The 22800-nt window shown below is 31.0% G+C and overlaps 8 protein-coding genes across 8 annotated transcripts; 4 read left to right on the forward strand and 4 right to left on the reverse strand.

Annotated features, from left to right (window-relative positions):
- Positions 1-185: 185 nt before the first annotated feature.
- Positions 186-1178, forward strand: GTR2 (Gtr2p; the record flags this gene model as incomplete). Its single annotated transcript, XM_020190289.1, has 1 exon — positions 186-1178. One exon carries the CDS (start codon positions 186-188, stop codon positions 1176-1178), a length of 993 nt encoding a protein of 330 aa, XP_020049347.1.
- ASCRUDRAFT_126732 (uncharacterized protein) lies at positions 715-2958 on the reverse strand. The gene has a single exon (XM_020188957.1). The coding sequence runs from the start codon at positions 2805-2807 to the stop codon at positions 1173-1175; it is 1635 nt and encodes a 544-aa protein (XP_020049348.1). The 5' UTR covers positions 2808-2958; the 3' UTR covers positions 715-1172.
- ASCRUDRAFT_74451 (uncharacterized protein) lies at positions 2861-3866 on the reverse strand. Its single transcript, XM_020192692.1, has one exon. The coding sequence runs from the start codon at positions 3579-3581 to the stop codon at positions 3111-3113; it is 471 nt and encodes a 156-aa protein (XP_020049349.1). The 5' UTR covers positions 3582-3866; the 3' UTR covers positions 2861-3110.
- Positions 3867-6099: 2233 nt separating this feature from the next.
- On the reverse strand, positions 6100-11061 carry ASCRUDRAFT_68825 (uncharacterized protein; the record flags this gene model as incomplete). Its single annotated transcript, XM_020191581.1, has 1 exon — positions 6100-11061. One exon carries the CDS (start codon positions 11059-11061, stop codon positions 6100-6102), a length of 4962 nt encoding a protein of 1653 aa, XP_020049350.1.
- A 681-nt stretch (positions 11062-11742) lies between these two features.
- On the forward strand, positions 11743-16184 carry ASCRUDRAFT_90022 (uncharacterized protein; the record flags this gene model as incomplete). The annotated part of the gene is made up of 3 exons (XM_020195042.1): positions 11743-13818; positions 13870-14905; positions 15053-16184. The coding sequence occupies exons 1-3, from the start codon at positions 11940-11942 to the stop codon at positions 16182-16184; spliced, it is 4047 nt and encodes a 1348-aa protein (XP_020049351.1). The 5' UTR covers positions 11743-11939.
- A 793-nt stretch (positions 16185-16977) lies between these two features.
- On the forward strand, positions 16978-18441 carry MCX1 (Mcx1p; the record flags this gene model as incomplete). Its single annotated transcript, XM_020189881.1, has 2 exons — positions 16978-17813; positions 17877-18441. Coding segments are annotated over 2 exons (1401 nt in total), but the record flags the coding sequence as incomplete, so codon positions are not given.
- Positions 18442-18775: 334 nt separating this feature from the next.
- IST1 (Ist1p) lies at positions 18776-19591 on the forward strand (the record flags this gene model as incomplete). Its single annotated transcript, XM_020190316.1, has 2 exons — positions 18776-19081; positions 19148-19591. The coding sequence occupies 2 exons, from the start codon at positions 18776-18778 to the stop codon at positions 19589-19591; spliced, it is 750 nt and encodes a 249-aa protein (XP_020049353.1).
- Positions 19592-19832: 241 nt separating this feature from the next.
- Positions 19833-21888, reverse strand: ASCRUDRAFT_74453 (uncharacterized protein). The gene has a single exon (XM_020192693.1). The coding sequence runs from the start codon at positions 21814-21816 to the stop codon at positions 20047-20049; it is 1770 nt and encodes a 589-aa protein (XP_020049354.1). The 5' UTR covers positions 21817-21888; the 3' UTR covers positions 19833-20046.
- Between the last annotated feature and the right edge of the window lie 912 nt (positions 21889-22800).

Genomic DNA, 22800 nt, shown 5'->3' on the forward strand with positions numbered 1-22800 from the left:
AGCAGAAAAACGCCGGCGTCGGCCGTTGTCTTTCCCGGCGTCGGCCGAGAGCGGCATTTTGCGTTTTGTGTCCGCGCCCGCAGCTGTTTCTGAGGCAGTTGAGGAAGAGTGAGATGTTGATTGAAATTGATGGTTGGAAGTGGAAACCACAGCAGAAACAGAGAAAGCACAGCCAGAAGACCACAATGAATGCTCATCTTATCTTGATGGGCTTGAAGAGAAGTGGCAAGTCGTCCATTGTCCAGACTGTCTTTCATGGCGCTGAACCACAGAACACAATCTTGTTGGACACCACCTCCAAGCCCACCACCTTTGTCTTCAGATCGCTAATCGACTTGCAAATAACTGAATTGCCTGGCCAGGTGGACTACTTCCAAGACACCTGGGACGACCAGGACATCAACTCCATCATGAAGGACGTCGATTGTGTTGTTTATGTCATCGACTGTCTCGATGAATACAAGGCTACAATCAACAACTTGCTAAATGTCGTTTCTTTCGCTCTCGATAACTGTCCCCATGTCAAAATCCACGTTTTGGTTCACAAAATTGATGGCTTTTCTGAAGATTTTAAACCTGATATAATGAGAGAAATCGAAAACCAGGTCTCCTACCTATTGTGTGAAATTGGCCATGAAAAACATATAGATTACCATGGAACTTCCATATATAACCAAAGTATATTTGAGGTCATGTCTGAGATCATATCCAACTTGGTTCCTTGCCTACCTTCTCTAGAAAATATCCTTAACCATTTAGTCCAACACTCAAAGATCGAAAAGGCCTTTTTATGTGACGTTAAAACAAAATTATATTTTGTAACCGACTCTAGTCCCTCAGACTCAACATTATACGAAGTTTGCTCTCAATTCATTGATCTAAGCGTCGATATTAACAGTTTATATCTTCCTACTCACCCAGATGATACAGACAGTGAAATTCAATCCCGTAAAAAACAACAAAAAATCACCTCCCATTGCACTTTATTACCAGATATGAAAATCTATTTAAAACAAATGATCAAATCTTTATGTTTAGTTGTTTACATCAAAGATGATCAATTATGTGACTCCATTAACGGCCAGGCAATACTAAATTATAATGCTAAAATATTCGAAGAGGGTTTAGCAAAAATAATCGATTGTACAAATAAAGATCCAACCGATTATAACTTATAATCCAAAAAATTTATTAAGAGTGGTTGATGATTTTTTAATCTTGATTTTGGCATTCAGTTTCATTTGAATTTTCAACCTGTCAGCCAATTTAACTTTATCATTTTTATCTCCCTCACATCTATATCTATTATCTATAATATTATCACTGAAACTATTATTATCACTGAAACTATTATTTTCACTTTTATTTTTTTCAGTCAATGAGCTCTCATTCTCTTGACAAACTATCTTTCCACTATTGTTATTTATAAGATAATTTTCATCAATTATGTAACTGAAATTATTTTCATAAATTTCCCTTTCTTTAATTCTAATTTTTTCTAACCACATTTCTTCGTAATCAAAATTAATATTTTCAAAATTATCCATTCTTTCAGAGATTATTTTTTTATTCATAATCTGGAAATCAAGTAAAAGATGATTTAATTCTGGCTTAAATATATCCTCCTTCTCAATAGCTTTAAATAAACTTGTAAAATTCTCACTTAAAAATTGTAACTTTAATCCTAATTCTTTTTTCTGTATTTCCTTGACTTTTAATCGCTCTTTATAGTTAATCCAATTCAATCCTCTCAATTCCATTTCATTTATATATGTCGAACTCTCAATATAAACCAACTTGCTATATTTATATTCACGCCCTAATTGAAATAACCTTGTTAACGAATACGAACTAATAGATGTACCAACTATCGTCAAACAAATTAGATTCTTTAATTTCCCATTTTTAATCGCCATCACCATTGTATCAATAAAATTATCATCAACATTTTTCAATCCATTTAAACTCAACGCTATCAAATTATCTATATTAAATAACTTTAATAAATTTTCATGGCTTATAATCGAATTCCCACACAAATAAGATAAATTGATCATATAATAAGTTTTCTCATTAAGATGATAATTATATGATAATCTAGAAGCAAAATCATCAAATAAAATATTACTCCCAAGAACCTCAATTCTATGCTTAAGGTCCGGTATTAAATTATGATATACCACCTTATCTCTATTATTGTTAAAAACATCTTTAATAACATGACATTTAAATTCAGCCTTCACTTTAAATCGCTGATAAAAAATATTAAAAATCCTGAAACTATCAAGATTATTTCTCAATATAATTTCCCACATTTTTAACCAAATATCATCATCAAAACCATCAACACCTAAATGATCCATATCAATTAAATCACAATTCTCTACTATTTTCAAACAGCACAAGATTTTCAATGATTTAACCTTAAAGGTATCCAATTCAGACATTTCAATTTTTTCTTCATCAAAATAAATAAATGGTTTGTTCAATGTTATTGGATCAAAATATGGGCGAATGCTCTTCCAATCATAAATCAGCTCAAAACAAGAGAAATCTTGAAACCATTTGTCATTTTTATTCACTATTCTGTTAGATTGAGTGATCCCATCATCATCTTTTTCATTGTTACCAGTATTTTCATCATTATTGTTTCCATTCCTCGCAAAGTCCTTTCTGAATTTCCTTAACCCAGATATCCTGCTTCTCTTTTTGAAGCTATTTGAGGACTTTGCAGCCCTTTTCCTTCTCTTCTTAAATCGCTTCTTTGCTACAGGCCCATACTTCCTCTGAAACTCAGCATTGTCCATTTCGAAATCACTTTCAGTTCCACCAATTCTCAGAAACAGATTTGAGATTTTCTTTTTACCAGCCGAAATGAATGGGACAGAATGAAGCCCTCATTTTCCGGGACTGGTACTGTGGGTTGTTTTTTTTTCTATTAGTGGGTCACTATACATCCCTTTAAAAACAGTACTTACTACAGCTTTCTGTCAAATTGGGTCAAGAATTGAATTACATATGAAATAAAATAAAATGAAACAAGTTAAAAATTGACAATCAAAGAAAATAAAAGCAAAAATCAGAAAGATTAGCCAGAATCTAGAGTCACCTTACATCTCTTGTTGAGTTTGAAGATTAAAAATAAGCTGTTGGTAATGTTTTTTCAAGTACTCGATATGGTCTTTTAAAAACTGATTCGCTTCAGCTGTTTTGTTACAAAGATCATTTAACTGATTGAAGCTATTTTTGTAGGTGTCAATCTCAGCTTTCACTTCAATTAGCTCGTCATTCAAATTAACCATTTTTATGCCTTTTTTCATTGATTTTAAATGCTGTGATTTTAATTCTTTATTTTTCTCCGTCTTTAATCTCAAAATATTTTCATGAGTTGCAAATTTCGTCAGATTTTGGTTTTTTAATTTCAGGTTAGTTATTATTTTTCTTTTTGGTTTTAGGCATTTTTCTTTAGTGTAATAAAATATAATTAATATTATTTCAAATCCTGTAATTATTCTATTGGGCAAAGAAGCTATCAAGTATGATATATCTTTATCAGTATAATCATTTTTTAAAAGTTTCATTATTCTTGAATATAAAAAATTATAAAAATAATTTCTACCAGAATCTGTTCCGGGATAAATAAAAAAACTTTCCATTATATTTTGCAACTCAGGTATAGGAGATAAGTTAATAACGTTTGTGAGAGGAGGAAAATTAAATTTTACTCTTTTATAAAGATTTAAATTGGGCTGTAATTTTTTACGGTGCAAATTTTGAGAGGTATTAATATCTATAATATTCATTGAAAAGTTATCATTATTATCATACATATTATTATTATTATTATTATTATTATTATTATTATTATTATTATTATTATTATTATTATTATACGTAGTATTATCTTCGTTATTAAAAAAATATTGATAATCAGATGAGGAAAATTTTTTTAATAAATAAGAATCCAATTGAGCTGAACCTGTGCCTGCTGTATTTAATAGAAAATTCGGAGAGGAATTATTGAAACTATTTGAAAAATCAGGAATTTTATCTTGGTATTCAAATAATCTTAAAATTTTATTTATATCTATATTTGATTTGAGAAATATATCAAATTCATTTAATAAGAAAGTACAATGGTTATCAAGATAAAAAGAAGTTGGATCTTTGCGTTGCTTATTAATTTGAAAAGAAATTTTTTTAATTAAACCCTCTTGGGAACTGATTCTCTTTTGAAAATCGGTTGAAAAATATAAACAGGATTCCTTGAAAGAGTTTATTATTATTGATTTTTCATAGGTTTGGCTTCTCGATTTACAAATATCAAGTAACAAATTGAGTCTATGATCTATATTATCTTCATTATCATTTTCATCACCTTGTTCTTGGTTTTCTTGGTTTTCTTCATTAAGAAAATCATTGTCATAAATAGAATAATTAGATGAACAATTTATTTTATAATTTTGCTTAAAGTTTTCTGATAAAGAATAATTAAAAGGGTTGATAAGACCCGAAGAAGTTGGAGGCAAGACTAATAGATGAATTTTATTTGAAATTAAAAAATTTAGTACATTAGAATCCAAATAATAAAGATAGGCATCAAGAATGAGTAGTCTTTTATCAAACGGATTGTGGGGTTTCGAGAATTTTTCATAGTGTTGCATTAATTTGAAGAATAAAGCATTATTGAGGAAACCTGTATCAGATTGGTTAAAGTTCCAACTTGTGAAATCTCTATTAGTTAAAATTTGAATTGGAATTCTTGCTTTACCGTATGATTTAAAGACTAAAAAAGGAGGAAGAATTTTTCCATCAGCTGTAATAAATTCGAATAACGAGGATAAAGAGGTTTTATTGTCATCAAAATGATGATCATTTGCGACCAATTGATCAATTATAGGATTTTTATTATTTGGAATTAGATTAAAATTGAAGAAATCCATCATTGAAATATTTTCAGGTTTAACAGGATTATTTTCCAAAAATAAATTAATATCATTAAAATATTCATGGATCAAAATATCCTCATTTGTATATATATTATGAGTTGTCTCAGAGTATTTTTTTGGAAGACCTCTATGGTCCAAGTTGTGAGACTTCAAAAGATTTGTTAAATATTTAGGTTGAATAGAAATATCTTCCATTTTTTTTGCATTGGGAAATCTTCCAATGGATAAAAAATTGTCATCAGTAGATGTATTAAAGGATTTGTACAAGAGATAAGAAATAAGCATCATCAATTCAGGCTTCAACAAGATATTGCCTTTCAACTCATTAATTTTGGCAAAAGCACAGAAACTTAATTCCTCTTTTTTGGGCAAGAATGGGACAGGTTTCTTCTTTGATGCATAGTTGAAGTTCAATCTCTTTGTAAGATTAGACTTGTTGACATTGCAAGTCTTGACAGCTATTGTTATGGAGTCGAACAAATTATTCTGAAGACCATAAATAGCAAGTTTATATCGAGCGTCTGATGGTAGAGCAGCTACTTGAACTATATTGGACAGTAGATGAGCCGATTGGTGCTGCCTCACAGTCACAATAGCAGAAAGATCGTCGTCGTCGGAAGAATAGGAGAATACCTCATCGAACCTGGACCCACTGACACTTTCCCGGAGTGTAGGAGCATTGTAGTTGTTATAATTTTTGTAGTTGTTGTAGTTGTTGCAGTTGTTGTGATTATTGTAATTATTGTAATTATTATAATTATTGTAATTATTATAATTATTGTAACCGTTGTAACAGTTGTAGTTGCTGTAATTATTGCTGTAATTATCGTAGTTTGTGGTGGTGTTTCTCCAACTCATTTTGGCTCAGCAGGTTGTCCAAGAGGCAGAAGTAGCAAAGGTGCAACTTTCCGTGCGATTTTTCCTCACATCGAACCATGGAGGAGCATCGCAATCACGTTCTATAGCCGGAACTCTTTTAAATAACGGGAAGGTTTTCAGAAACATACCGAGGTTGTCGAGGGTTGATCGAATATCTGATTATTTCCGGTATATTCATCTTGTTCCGACCATCCTGCCTATGCTGCCCAAGGTGTCTGTGTTTAGATGGAAGACGTGTATTGCACTACTTAAGTTGGAGCTGGACCTGCTTCTAAAAGCAGTTAATGGAGGTAATTTGTTCGAGGAGTCTGGTGGTAATTGTTTCTGTGTGAGTGTTTTTCAGTTTCAACTCCATCAACACTTCCAGCAACCTGTTGTCTTTTATTATGTATCTTTGAAGTTCTGGGTTTTTCACTCTCAAGAACTGGCTCAAAATCAATAGTATCTCAAACGATGTGTTTGCAAGGTTCAATTCCCCTTTGTATGTATCGTCAAGCCTAAGTGGTCTGCTGTTCCCAATGTTATCGGGAGTTTTAAGGCCATTCAATAAAATCAATAATCGAATGTAATTGAAGCTGATCTCAAAATTTGTAGCAATTTGAGGAAAATGTTCCTTATGATAATAAATAAATCTTGTTAAAAACAAATTGATCCCTAATATTATCTTATAATTTTCATTAATATTATTCAAGTAATAATTAAATGTTTCTCCAAATGATTTAAAAAAGATTTTGTCATCTTCATTGGACTCTAATAATTTCTCAATAAATTCCTTAATCAATTTTTGAATCTCTAAACTTTCATCTTGAGTTATCTCAATTACTTTTGCAAAAATATTCAATATCTCAAAATTTATCTCTAATTTAATCATAGTCATATTTAAACTATTCTCATTAAATAATTTTAATATTTCATGAAAAATCCTTGTATCTAAAAATTTAATAACCATTTTACGGTCATCTGCAATCTTTGAAATATTATTCAAAATTTTCAATTTCACTAATAATGATCCATTATTATTACTTATCAAACTGCAGTATATATTAATCAATTTATCATTTATCTCAAATCTTCCATTCTCAATTAAATCAATGAATTCCTCAGTTTTCCCTTCAGTTTTATATATTTTGCATTGATTAAAATTATCAATATCACAATTTTTCTCCAATATATTCAATATTTCATCCTCAATAAAAATTTTGTTGTTTCCAAAAATACCACCAATTAAATTATTTTTTGTTTTTCCACACTTTTTCACTATATTTTCAATTAGAAAAATAAAACCATCTTCAAATTTCTTTTTGTTTTTTATATTGTTTTTGTTTTTTATTTTTTTGAAATTCAAAAAAATCAACCGTAAATCCCGCTTTTCAAATAATATCTTTATGCTTGAAAATAACTCATCTTCATTGTTTTTATTCAATCGTTCTAATACTAGTAAATTGCCTAAAATCCTAAATATATCTTCAAAAAATACTTCTATTTTTAATCCCATTAACACACTTAATAGTTCATACTTACTAAAAAGCGAATTCACTTGTTCTAATTCATTATTACAAATTAAATTTCCTATTAGTATTAAAATCTGTTTTGTTAACTTTATATTTGTATATTTTTTCTCTTTTATTGGTTCTTTATCCACATTGTTTACCTTTTTCTCAAATTTAATGAAGGCAATCAATGAATCATTTTCTTTAATTATAGACCGCTTATCATCAAAATAATTATCAAAACAATCTTCTTCGTTTGCATTTTCTATTAATTTTGTCTCAGTTTCAGTTTCAGTTTCAGTTTCAGTTTTGGTCTTGGTCTTGGTTTCACTTTCAATTTGGGCTGTTTCAATTTCGATTTTTAAAGTTTTAAACATTGGCTCAAATACTGCATTGTTTATAATTATGAAATTTTTCAATCGGTTATCATTGTACATTAAATTGCTTATCAAATTCAAACTCAAAACCAAAAAATCATATAATATTGAATCAAATTCAATCTCATTTTCAACAGAAATATTATATAACTGAATTAATTTATGAATCAACTTTAATGAAATGTCAATCAGAAAATATTTTAAAAAATAATCCGCAAACTCTTTATCTAATGAAAGGTTGCATGTTATCTTTAAACAAATCTGAATAATGTAATTTTTCTTAAAGCAACCAATTTTTTTAAGATCAAATGATTCATAGTTTGTTTCATAATAATTATTAAGATATGAAATTAAACAATCACATATTTTTCTTTTGTGGTTATTCTTAAACTCAATTTTCTCTTTTATTTCAAAATTACTATTTTGATTATTCTCATTTAATAAAAAATTAAATAAAAATGAAAATAGCTCAGTTTGTAACTCTATTGATAATGTTTTTTGTTTTTCTGTAAATTCTTGTTTATTTTCAAAATTAAAAATCTGCTCCTTCATTAAAAATTTTAGCATATTGCTTATCATACTAGAATTCAATTCGGTGCAAAATTTTAAACAATTCAAAAGTAATTTATTAATATTTAATAATAATGACTTGTTGCAAATATAGAAAACATCTAGGTTATTTTCGATAGAAATATTTTTAACTGTCTCTGAAGTCCTGTTTTCATCACCTACATTATTCATAATGAACCCATCAAGTGAATTTGATTGTAAAATGTTACTATCACCATAATCATCCTCGTTGACAGAAGATATCGATGCTGTATATGATAAAATAGTATTATATCTTCCTTCAAATACACCCTTATAATAATTTAAACTCATTCTTCTTTTTTTGAAATTTACAGGCAGCAAATCCTTTCTTAAAAATTTCAGGGAAAGAATCTTTATGATTGGGTTTAAAGTCTTGATAATATGGTTAGATAATAAAACTTCGTTATTGTTATTTTCTTTAGTTTTAATATCTATTTTTAATATATTGTTCAAAAATAAAATAATTTCTTCTAAGGCATTTATTTTTGATTCAATGCTTTCATTGTCATCACCACTATTATATTCAAAATCAGGAGCTTTTAAATCATTAAACAAATCAAGAAAAAACGAATTTAAAAAATCTATAGTGTTTTTGTTGAAAAAGAGGGTCAGTATCGTATTGGTGACATTTTTATCGTTAAAACTTAAATGGAAAACCAAATTTTTATAAATAAACTCAATTATATTATAATAATAAATTTGCAAAGAGCTTTTTAGTTGATTTTTCTGAAAATAATCACCTTTCTCAAAATCTTTTAGATTATTAAGTAAAATTAAGGAATCATTCAAGTATTTGGAATCTTTAAATAATTTTGAAACATCTTGAAAACTTCTAGAGATTCTCAATAATTCACTTAAAAACCCAAGAAAAGTTTCCATGGACAAAAGATTTAAAAATATTAATCTTTCTTTAGTTTTTAAATTGTATTTTGAAGACTTTAAGAAAGACAGAAATCCTTTAACAATTTCATTAAAGAAACCTAAAATTGAACTAATTAATTTTATAAAAATGTTTTTAGAATCTAATTTTTTCAAAAAAGTGCCCTTTTGATCATCATTTTTAAGAATATTTATAAGAATATCTAAAGAAATTAAAGATCTTATGTAATGTTTTAAGTTTTGATTTGAGAAATTGTGATAAATTGAAGAAAAGTCGTGAAAGTTCATGATTGATTTGGATATTAAAAGCATAAAACCATGAGTTTCAATCAGATCAACTAAATCAAAGTAGGTGATATTAGTTAAAGTTAATTTATTTTGATTTAGACTACTATCAATTTTATTTTTATTATGTAATGTTATTATCTGAAGTATTTCTATTGAAAGCTGTTTAATTTGCAAATTATTTGAAATTAGTAGAGGATATAAAATAGTTAAAAAGCCATTATGAATTAGTAAAGTGAATTTTTGATTTAAAGATAAATTTGAACCAAAAATTAAGAGAATTGATTTGATAATAGATAAAAGTAGAATAAGTAACTTTGTTGGTATCTCTGCTTTTGATGAAAAATTAAAATAATTTAATAATTTTTTTAATAATTTTGAAGATTCAAGGTTTTCAAAAAAATTTTCTTTAAAATTATTCAATTTAAAATTAAAATTTGTATCATCTGAATCCAAAGAGATTGATAAAATGTATTTGAATAAATCTGAGATTGAATTTAAAATCAAAATAATTGTTTCACTCTCAAAAGAACTCAAAGCTGGAATTAAGTAATAAAACAATAATTTAGGAGAGTTGAAAAAAATTATGTGAAGTTCAAGGTTAACTGAAGAGACGATTTTTAAGATTTTTAGTAGTTTTTGATTAGCTAGAATGAATTCATCGTCATTTATATCGGGGATATCATCAGGATGAGAATCATCTTGTATAAATTTTTTTATAGAGCTTTTAGTATATGCTAGTAAATAATGAGAAAATTGGTTATTATCAATTATAGTTTGAAGGAAATGGAAATTGTTTTTCGAGTTTTTTAAACCGTCAAAGGAGTTTAATAGATATAAAAATAGGTGAAAAGAATTTCTGTTTAATTTTTCTTGTAATGTTTGATTACTGTTTCGATTGATTTTAATATAAGAATATTTTAGCAAATGATTTAATAAATTATGTTTCAAGAAATTCAATTTGACAGTTGTTAAACAAGGTATATTATTGGTATTATAAAAATGATTGAGAATATCATTTATAGTGACTACTGTTAAATTTAAGATTTGAATCGAGTTATAGTTGAAAAAATAGGTAAATTTTGAATATAAATCGTCGATATCAACTTTGTGGGAAGGTATTGATTGGATCTTAATTTCTTTGAAATCTTTTTGAAAATCTTTTTGAGAATTGTTTTGCAAACTGTTTTGAGAATCATCTAATAAATTTGGCAGACTGCTGGTTTCCTTTTTAAAAGGATTAAAACTGTTCCTGTATTTTCTTTTTATAGATTTGACAAGAGAATCATCGCTTTCAGATCTGTTTTCAATGATTTTGCTGTTTCTCTTGCCTTCAATGATTTTGCTGTTTCTCTTTCTTTCAACAATCTTGCTGTTTCTTTTGATTTGGGTGATTTTACTGATTGTTTTGCTGGAGCTGTCATTAAGAGTGCTTCTATTTGGCCTAGGATTTGAATCGGTGTGATAATCAATAATATCTTGTTTGATTCTGACTATTAGCTGAGAAAACTCATTCAAATTCACTGCTCTCTTGGAGTTGAAATCAATTGTCATCAAAGAGTTGTAAGGTATTTTGTTCATGTTGAGACTAGAAGCATTTTCTGGTGGCATCTGATAAAAAAGATAAACAGAGGAAAACTAAACTAAAGACTAACAATGACCAAAAAACTGGAGAACTTCGAAAAACTCTCTTTCAAGCTGTCTATAAGTCTTTTCAAGGCTGTTGAAACCATAGGGTCTTATAACAATGCAAAACCAACGAAAAGTTTCACCAAAACTTCTAAGAGACAGCTTTGTGGGAACAGCGCCATCGGCGGAACAATGCGCGGACCAAACAGTCGGTTCTTTTTCCCCGCCAAGCTTCTCTATGCATCTCAACGCGCCATGATATGCTGGTAGCTGCAAATATCAATGATCGCTGCGCCACAGGTGTTTAATCACCAGCGGGAACATGTCTTGTGAGGCACACGTGGTACAAACAGTCACGTGCACAAAACGGTTTTGGACCTCACAGGCTGACTAACAATTAATAAGCGGCTTACCTAACACAACGCAGTTCTGCGGATACGCAGCACAATGCAGTTCGCTGCGGCCAGACTCGAAAAAAAACTGGCTCAACTTCCACAAAGCTGGTAACATTTCTGGAAAATTCAACTGGTGTTTATCTGATTTTGAAATTCTTTTGCTCGATTTATTGTGCTTTTTACTTTCTGAGTCTTTCAGTGTTGTCTTGATGATGTTTATGTTTGTGCTTACCTCTAAAGCTAGTTTTGGTTTACTAAGGTTTTAAGAGTATAACTTTCAAATACACTTACAAATTTGCCTCATATCCCACATCTTGTTTCCCATATCTCTTATAAACAACTCATAAGCCTTTTGTTTTTTTTGCTTTTTTTTTTCATTTTAAAAAGTTTTTCGTTTATCAATAGTTGTTTTTTGTGAAAAATATAAAAAAATAAGAGAAATTAAACTAAGAAAACATTTTTAAAATGTTGAATGACTTTTTCACAAATCTACTTGTCAATTTCAAGAAAAAATTTCCTTGCGACAAAATACTAGCAAGAAGAATTCTCAAATGTGTAATTAATAGCACAATATGTTTAATTCTCTGTTTGAATCCAACTGTTCGCTCAAAATTGGGTGATGAACCATCAATGCTTGCCTTAATCTCAGTTATGGTCCATCCTGGAAGAAGATTTGGTTCAATGATTGAAGGCATAATCTTTTGCACAATTGGTTTGATGTTTGGTAATGCCTGGTCGATATTAGGCAGGTTTATAGCCCAAAGAATCATTGGCTCCGATTTCAAAGATTTGTCTGATGATCAATTGCTATCCTCAAATTATACAAATTATCAACAAGCTTTAGTGGTTTTATCTATCTTTGAAATCATCATGCTTTTCATTCATGGCTGGATGAGAAGCGTCTTTCATAAATTATTTGGTATTGTTTTCCCTTTTTTCTTGGTTGTCCATTTCACTTTCCTATCCAATTTAAATATCCCAGCTTTAACAATGTTGAAGGATTTCACTGTTCCATTTTTTCTCGGAATCTCAATTGGTTTAGTTGTAAACATTTTAATCTTTCCTGAATTTGGCTCATCTTATTTGGGCACCTCAACCATAAATTCACTAAATAACTTGAATTTTACAATTGATAACATTATTTATTTTTTCCTTTTTTTACCAACAAGTATTCAACAAAATTATGACATTAATAATAATCTATACATTGGCTCAATCGACTCTCAATCAAACTCTTTAAATTCATCCAATTTATCAAATCTACTATCTTTAAATAACAATTTCAATAAAAAATTAAATGAAGTCAATTTAGTACTCCAAGATTCAATTTATGAAATCTCTTACTCGTACAACTCCCCATCAGAAATTAAACCTTTATTAAGTTATTTAAATAATTTATCAAATTACATTAATACTTTATTAAACTCCTGTCAATTAGAATTCTCAATTTTTTTAAATGCAATAAACGACAATCAAAACGTTGTTCCAAATGACAAAAAAAACTCAATTGAACCTTTAATTGATTTTTTAAATCAAGTTAAATCTCCAACTGCAAACTTACATGCAAAAATTATCGAGGTTTTCCATCTAATTAAAATCTCAATCTCTTATTCTTACGATGTCAACCTTGATTTATCCACTTTTTCAAATATTTTAAATAAAGACTTTATCTCAAATTTAAATTTAAAGTACAATTTTAATGATAAAAAAAATATTCATAATATCGATTTTGAAAACGAAATTAATGAACTACTAAGACTACTAGCTATCTTTGATCAATCTTGGTCTTTAGCTTTGAAGTCCTTGAGGATTCATTCAATTAATCTGGTTGAAAAAATTAACATGCAAAAAAATGACTGGTTATTACCAAGAAATGAGGCTTTTTTATTATCTTCTTTCTTACTTAATTTTAAAGAATTAACCAATTCAATTTGTTTCATGCTAAGGGAATCCAAGACTATTTTAGATATAAGGTTAAAAAGAGAACAAAAAAAATGGTTTTTTGGCAAAAAAATTTGGTTATCCTTTTTAACAAACAAAAAAATCTTAAAAAATTGGTTCAGTATTCATGACAATCATGTTCAAATAAATGAAAATGCTAGTCTTGTTGGCGACATTAGAGAAAGTGTAAATGAAACTATTCGAAGACGACCTAAAGATCTAGAAGAAAAATTATTATCGTCACTCAAATCAAAAAGTTTTAAAGACTTTGAATCACAAAAAAAAATAATCAAGTTACCCATTTATAATTTATCAAATAAAAGTAAAACTAGTTTTCATATTAATTCAGATCAAAAACCTTCCTCAATAGATAATTCAAAATCTATATTAACAATCCTCAGTGGTTTTCTAAATTTTTTTTCTTTCCTTAAATATTTAAATCCAAATTACCAAGTCTTATTAATTAAAAAATTTAATAATAAATATCATCATCACATTTTGTTTGGATTTCAAGTAGTCATGGCATTGATGTTAGCCTCTTTTCCTATGTTTATTCCGGAGTCAAGACACTGGTATGTTGATATTAAAGGAGCTTGGATTGGGTTTGTTTGTATTTTAACTTTAGAACCTTCAGTTGGTGGCACTTTTTTTGTTTTCTTTTTGAGAGGAGTTGGCTGTATATTAGGAGCCTTTTGGGGATATGTATCCTATGTTTCTGCATATAATCAAAGATACCCTGTGGTGGAGGTAATTGTAACTATTATTGGCGCAATTCCTGGATTTTATTATTTTCTTGGAACTGCATATGTGAAGGCTGCAATCATTGGTGTTATTTCAATATATATTGTTTTACTATCAAGTGCTCTTCCAGGATCAGATGGATCAATTGAAAGAAATTTTGGGTTAAGATGTTTAGCAGTCGGTTATGGTGGGATCATTGGATTAATTTCTAATATTGTAGTTTTCCCAGTTATAGCTAAAAATGAAATGATCGTTGAATTGGCTTTTGCTATTGGTGCATGTGGAAAATTGGAATTGTTATATGCATCGTCACTAGAAGGAGAATATACACCCATTGCATTATCAGATGAAAGATTTGAAAAATTTTCAATAATATCTAAAGAGATTAAAGAATCGATATCTAGAGCAGAATCATATAAATCAGCAGCAAAGAGAGAGCCGGATAAGGGAGATTTTAAAAAAAATGAAAAAGTGTTTACAGAGATTATTTTTGTGTTGAGGCAAATTGTGTCTAGAATGGATAATATTACAATGATTAGAAGACATTATGGATCTTCTATTATTGAAGGAATCAATGATATTGCATATCCATATAGAAGACAGATTGTGGGATCAATCCACAATTGTTATAAGGCTGTTCAATTGGCATTATTGACTAAACAACCATTACCACAATATTTACCAAGTCCAAGAGTTGCACATAGAAGACTTATTAAAGTGGTCAGGGAAAAATTATTTAAAGAATATAAGTTAAGTCGTGAGGAAGAAGAAAAAAGAACTGGGAAGCAAAAGGAAAAACAAAAGGAAAAGGAAAAGGAAAAGGAAAAGGAAAAGAAAAAAAAGCATTCAGGATATATTATTTCTAGTTTGAACTCATTAAATTTAAATGATAACAGTAAAACAGTGTCATCTAAGTCAAGTTCCAATTCCAATTCCAATTCCAATTTCGATTCTGATTCTGATTCTGATTCTGATTCTGATTCTGATTCTGATTCTGGTTCTGATTCTGATTCTGATTCTGATTCTGGTAATTTACATTTTGAAGTTAATAAAAAGAAAAATCCAAATAGAAAGGGAAATTCAAATAGTTCAAGTGATGATAACATTGGGCTAAGTAGAACAATTGAAAAACTTAGTACATTTCCAGGTAATGAAGGTATAAATATATTAGAGCAGAAATTTACTGGATGGAGCGCTTCTAGTGCTGGAACTGTTGAAATAATTGAATATATTGAAGAACTAATTGAATTAGCAAAAATATTAGTTGGCGTAAATGAATTTAAATATGGATTCTTAAGTCGACCATTATATGAAGAGTGGGCAATTGATACAATTATGAGTTACAATAATAAATTTAATAATATTGGGAACCTGGAGAATTGTACACAAAATGCAAGAAAACTGGAAAAGAAATCATTAGAGAACGAAAAAGGAAAGGAAAAGGAAGAAGAAGCAGATGGAATAAACAATAGCGATAAGAAAATCGGAGAAGAAAAAGACGATCAAGTGCAGTATGGAAATGATAAAAATGAAGCTAAGGAATCAAGTAGCAGCCTGGAAGATGAGCTGGAAAAAAACGATAAGGTTGATGAAGATGATGCGAACATTCGAAGATTTGATGGGCCTGGAACTAGCCATGCAGTCAAAGGATTTAGAGACAGGAAAATGAGTACTGCATCAATAAATAGCGACTTCAGCACTGATTTTGTGCATCGTATTTATTCGATTGGAGCTGGTGATAAAATCGGAGTTCAAAGTGAACTATACAAAGCACCAAGCAAGATGAGCAACACCTCATTCTTGTCAGAAAATGAAGACGAAAGCGAGGAAGATATCGAAGTTGGTGGAGACAAACAAGCTGAAAGAACTAGGAAAGAAGATCAGACTGGAGAAAAGAGTGGTAAAAGCAAAAAAGGCCAAAGAACAGAAAAAAAAAGTGGAGATGACCCCAAGGACGACGAGTTGCCTTTGGCTTTGCAAAGAGTGATGACGAGAACAGCAAACTTGCGAGAGTACTATCGCAGCTGAAGTGTATAAGTAGTGTAGCCTGAATAGAATGGATCTTTTTGTATTATATTGCATCTTATTGTCTCTTCTTTTTGTCCTCTTCCTCGAACCTTATCAGCTCTCGGCTGAACGCGCGATTGGTCCATTTCAGCGTTTGATAACAAGCTGATGGAGAACATCGCAGTGTTGAAGACTCCCTAGTGTTTTGCTATCTTCCCACTTCTTCTGCCACTTAGCAATGCTTCGCTACAGAACTGCTGGATGCCTTTCTTTGGAAGCAGCTATTCGACTGCCTGCTTCCCCCAGAGCCATCAGCTACAGATCGCCTCTCAGCCGTAGCTCGAGTGTGTATACTAGGTACTTCTCCAAGCTCACCAATGGTGATAACGACAACGAGCAGAACCACAATCCCCATGAGACTAAACAACAGAGCGAAAGCGAGTCCAACAACAAACCCACAGACACCAAACGTGCGAAAGACCAGGCCAGAACAACTCCAACCAGCGAATATGCGAATAACCAGAAAATGAGCTTCAGACAGCTTGCATATATCTCAACACAGGAGTTTTTGAAGAAAAATGGGTTTCGTGATAATAATGATCCGGGAAAGATTCACGAAGACAACTATCCCAAGCACCATCACAACTATATAAAGGCTGCTCATACTCCTCCCACAAATTCTGACATTCATGGACCATCAAATACGTCCTCAAATCACAACCATTTTCCATCATCTACAGCTTTTAGCCATAATTACAATTTGTACGATTCCAATTCTATAGGAAATCAAAACGATCTTAAACCGCAGCATGAAAAAATCACTGAAATCGAACTCGTTAAAGTTCCCAATCCCAAAGAATTGAAAAACTACTTGGACAGTTATATTATTGGGCAAAACCATGGGAAAAAAGTGATGTCGGTGGGTGTTTACAATCACTATATGAGAATTAACGACAGAGCAAAACGATTGCATTTATTGCATTTAAAAGAAAAAGAAAAATTCAATAGCCAACATGAACTAAGACCTTTAGAATCCAGAGGTGGTATCCCAAGCGAAATTCAGCAATCGAATTTTGCTGTTCCCCAAGTTTCTATAAACGAGCTAAATTACGATCAAGACTTGCAAGAAGAAATACCCGAAATCGAAAAATCCAATATATTAATGCTAGGTCCAAGTGGTTCAGGCAAAACGTTAATAGCCAAAACTTTATCAAAAATTCTCGACATTCCCTTTGTTATAACAGACTGCACCTCGTTAACCCAAGCTGGATACATAGGAGATGATGTTGAGTCCAGCATTGAAAAGTTGCTCATAAATTCAAGCTATGATTTGAAAAAAGCTGAAAAGGGCATTATTGTCCTAGATGAGTTTGATAAATTATCAAGAAAAGAGGTTTCAAGAGGCACCAAAGATGTTGGTGGTGAGGGTGTTCAGCAAGCTTTGCTAAAACTAGTCGAGGGATCGACTGTTACAGTGAATGTTAAAAAGCCAGTTTCTGATAAAGACAAAAGCTGTTCATCGCTAGGCAAAAGTCCATTGAGCCCAGACAAAGCCAATGAGACCTACATGGTTGACACATCTAACATATTGTTTATCTTGATGGGTGCGTTTGTCGGTTTGGATAAATTCGTTGCAAAGAGATTTCAGAAGTCGAATTTTGGCTTTCAAATTGAAAACGATTTCCATGAAAATGAACAAGAAATAGGTGACAGTTCTGGTTCAGATGACAATGCAAGCATAATATCTGAGCTTTACGAAAACTCAGGAAAAGAAACACAACTCCAACAAGTAGAACTAAGAAATGGCAAAAAGGTCAATGCATTGGAGCTCGTCACTCCTGATGACTTGGTTAAATATGGAATTGTGCCTGAGTTGGTTGGGCGTATTCCAATAATAACCAGCTTGGATCCTCTAACAAAAAAAGACTTGCTCCGAATCCTTACAGAGCCCAAAAACAGTCTATTGAAACAGTACGAATACAAATTCAAGATGTTTGGGGTCAAACTAGCTATCACTAGCAAAGCCTTGGAGGCAATTGCAGAGCTTGCTATGAAAAATGGCACTGGCGCCAGAGGCCTTCGAGGTATCATGGAGAAGCTTCTCTTGGATATCAACTACGAGTCGCCAGATAGTGGCATCAAGTACGTTTTGATCAACAACCAGGCCATACTTGACTTCATCGCCGACGAGAACAGTGGTTACAGAGGCAGCTTCAGTCCAGAATACTACTCGAGAGGACAGATCTACCAGTTTTTGGATAAAATCAAAGGAGAAGATGAGGAGTTGTACTTCAGAATCAGCGACGAGTTCCAGGTGATGGAGTCTGCTTTGGACAAGGAAAGGCACAAAGAAAAAAAGAGAGAAGCAGCTTCTGGCTAGGGCAAGTATATAGCATATTTCTGCTTCTGTTTCCAGCAACTCTTCTACGTAGTTTCAATCGACACCAAAAGCACCAGCTCCAGCACCAAAAGCACCAAGGGAGCCGTTTTAAAGGCGTTCTCCTATTCGGGCTGTGGTTCACAGCTTATCAGCGCCAGAGCTGGATTACAGACCAAGATTAACAGACCAAAGCTGCAAGATTGCAAGATTGCCAGTCATTGCCATCGACACAATGGCTTCATACTCCTCACACCCCTCGTCCTTGTTGTTCCAGAATAGGTTGAGGATCAAGTTGAAAATGGCCATCAGCAAGCTCCAGTTCGTGCAGAGCAAGAAGGTCGCCATAACCAAACAGCAGAGAAGAAACATGGCAGAGCTCTTGAAACAGGAGAAAGAGCAGAGCTGCAGAATCAGGGTCGAAAACATAATCAGGGAAGATGTCTATATTGAATTGTTGGAATATCTAGAGTTGTACTGTGAGTTGTTGTTGGCCCGAATAAGCTTGTTGGATTCTTACGCTTTGACCACCAATCCAAACGTCCATGATAACAACACAAAAAATGTCAATGGCACACACGAAATCCACAAGGATGCAAGTCTCGAGGAGGCATTAAAGGTTGTGATATATTGTGCAAATCACACTGAAATCAAAGAATTGTTCAACTTGAAGGAAATTTTTGTCCATAAATTTGGCTTGGAATTCGCTAAAAGTGCCTTGGAAAATAAGAATGATTGTATCCCTGATAAAATTGTCACCAGAACCTTGAATAAGTCTCCTTCTCCAGAATTAGTGTCCTTGTATCTAAAAGAAATTGCGAGAGCTTACAACGTGCCCTTTTCTGAATTGTCTGACAATGAACAAGAGGCAGTACAAGAACCTGATTCAAAAGGCCAAAACCAAAAAACGCTTAATCCAAAACTTGAAGAGATCCAAAATCTTGCCCCTACTCCAACTTCAAAACACGAAAAGTCTGGAAAAAAAGTAGAGGAGGACGAAATTGATGTTCTAAAAAAAAGATTTGCTGCTTTGAAAAGGATTCCAAAGTGAATAGACCAACCATGATTCAAAAGAGATATTTTGTTGTCTTTTGAAAATGCTGAAAACTAGAAAAAATTTATTTAGAACAGGTTTCATATATATAGCATATATAAACAAAAACAAAAGGAAACAATTTATCATTTAAAGAAAAAATAAAAAAATAAAAAATAAAAACATAAAGAAATAGAAAAATAAAAACAAACAAGAATAAAATGAAATGAAATGAAATTCAATATCTAACAATCAAAGTGTAATAATAATCAAAAAGAACGACAATCATCAGTAAAAGCATAAAAAGTACAAATTAAGTATAAAAAAATAAAGTTCAAAAAAATAAAGTACAAAACAGTCAAAATTAAAAATAGTTTGCAATAATTTGCAATAGTTTGCTATCTTTTGCCATACTTCACATGTTTTCCATGTTTTCCATGTTTTGCCATATAATTATTCATCAATTCATTAAACTAATCTTCATTGTCTTCGGTTCCAGAGAAATTAAAGATATCCTCAAATTCATATCTATCTTCATTTTTGACCTCATCATTTCCCATTGGAAAATCTATAGCATCAATATTGTTTTCCTCGATTGCTTTGTTTTTTTTGATATTGGCGCCATCGTCCAATGTTTCTTCAGACTTTCTTTTTGATCGATTAATCTGGGTATCTATATACATTCTTTCTTCAGGAGGAGTAGGCATGGTTGGTAACAATGACGATTTAATTGCCGAAACCTGTTTGAATGTCGATCTGATTGCCTGCGTTGTAACACTTGCAGTCCAAACATAATTTTGTTTATTTGCACTATCGTTTCTTCCCACTGACACTGGAACGGCTAAACCCTGGTTAACACCATTAATCATAAACAAGTTTGGAGATAATTTAGGTGACATCAATGATCTTGCTATGTTTGTAGATTCACCATTACTGTTAAAAGAGTTGCCGGTCACGTCTCTAAGAATCAATGACTCAGGTCTAATTGTTGTTATTCCATTGGAAACACCATTAAGACCATCCATCATATCATTGATATTAAAATCCTCGCTGGTTATTTTATTGATTGTTTCATCATAATCTTGATCAGATAACTCCAAAGTCCGGGAAAGTGTCATCAAAAAATACTTCTCCGGATTGGTTTTCTCTAATTTAGCCCTGTTAAGTTTTTCCGCTTCACTTTCCTTTCGAATCGATTCTTCTCTAGTTAATGTTTCCACATCTTCCTTTAACAACTGAATTTTAGGTAAACTATTGTTGCTGATACTTGGAGGATTACTCATTGAATTTAGAGTGAGTGTCTCAACTTTTATATTTGGTGTACTATTCAAATTATTAGCTGCAGGAGTTTGTCCAGGAAACTCAGAAGGTGTCTGGATTTTTGCAATGTTTACATTTGGGTTTTGTTCATTATAATTATCATGAGGATTTGATTCCACATTAACCGATGAGCCATCAGAAGGTAAATTTCGATTCACTAATTTGGGTGTTTTACTTTTATTGGTATTAGGCATTTTTCTTCTTTTGTTTGGCGATACCAGTAGCTTTCGAGGCTGTGTAATTGGAGTAGCTATGCGAGAAGTAGAAAATTGGTCATAAACTTGAGGTGAAATAACATTTTGTGGGGAGTTCTTAAATTGATTGTTTATTATTTCCGCTTTTACTGTAGATAATTGATTTGATGAAATCAAATTCTGATTACTTCTTATGATATTCATAGGAACTGATTGGGGAGACAACAGAGAAGATTGTTGATTCACAATTGGTGAAACATGGTTTTGATTTAATTGATTAGCTTGCAAATTCGTTTTTGAAGTGTTATCAAGTCCCATTATTGATTGTTGGTTTTGTGCAGTGATGTGAGCAAAATTCGGGTTTGGCATTTGATTTGGCATTTGGGTTTGCATTTGATTTGGCATTTGGGTTTGCATTTGATTTGGCATTTGGGTTTGCATTTGATTTGGCATTTGATTTGGTGTTTGATTTGGTGTTTGATTTGGCATTTGAGTTTGCATTTGGGTTTGCATTTGGTTCTTATTAGCAATAGAAAGATTCAGAGAGGCCTTTTGATTTTCGATTTGAGCTTGGGCCTGTATTCGCAGTTGCATCTGTTCCTTATGCAACAAATATCCATTATGAAATTTCTTAATATCATTAAAAAGCAAAGAAATTTGATTTTGATTCAAAATAGACTTCTTCTCTTTAGCTAGAGTTTGACAGAATTCTATAGTTCTTTTTTTCATTAAAAAAAACTCTTCCAATAGCTTTTCATCGTTTGTTTCAAAAAAATGTTGTTTATGAAGTTTCTCACATTCTTGGTAATTTCCATACATTGTTCGAAAAATATTCCCGTACTTTGGCAAAAACTCAAGGGAATGATATTCTAATTTTGGGATCTGGATTCTGTCAACTTTTTGTTTGATGAGATTATATCTTTCTTTCATCTTTTCTAAATTACCATTTCTTTGATTCAATGATAGTGTAGAATTTAAAGGACTAATATTACTTAAAGATGTTTGAGATTTAGAAATATTTGTTTTTGAAAAAGCTTGATCCCGATTATTATGACTGGTATTGGCATTAGTAATAGTAATACTATTGTTATTATCAGCATTGGCATTGGCATTGGCATTGATATTAGTATTAGTATTAGTATTAGTATTAGTATTATTATTATTGTTGTTGTTGTTGTTGTTATTATTATTAGAAGTGATATTATAATTGTTATTATTATTAGAAGTGATATTATAATTGTTATTATTATTAGCGTTAGCGTTAGCGTTAGTATTAGTATTATTGTTATTGTTATTAATATTAATATTAGTATTAACATTATTATTATTATTAGCATTGTTGTTATTATTATTAACGTTATTATTGTTATTAGCATTATTATTGTTATTATTGTTATTGGTGTTAGCATTATTATTAGTATTATTATTATTACCATTGGTAGTAGTAGGAAAATTAGTAGCATTAGTGTTAATGGCAGTGCTATTATTATTGATATTATTGCTAGATATAGCTGTAACGTTATTAGTAGAATTAGTAGAATCATTATTTCTGTCCAAATTGTTATTGTTCAAATCGTTATTTACCGAAAGATTGGTAGATTGCTGTAAATTTCCTCTCGGACCTGATTCAAATAAATTAGTGTGAAACGCCTGAAGTTTGCCTTGAATGTAAAAGCGAATAAAATCTTTCTTGGAAGTATTTTTAAATTGCTC

This window comes from Ascoidea rubescens (genome assembly GCF_001661345.1).
Source record: "Ascoidea rubescens DSM 1968 unplaced genomic scaffold ASCRUscaffold_2, whole genome shotgun sequence".
NCBI classification, from domain to species: Eukaryota; Fungi; Ascomycota; class Saccharomycetes; order Ascoideales; family Ascoideaceae; genus Ascoidea; species Ascoidea rubescens.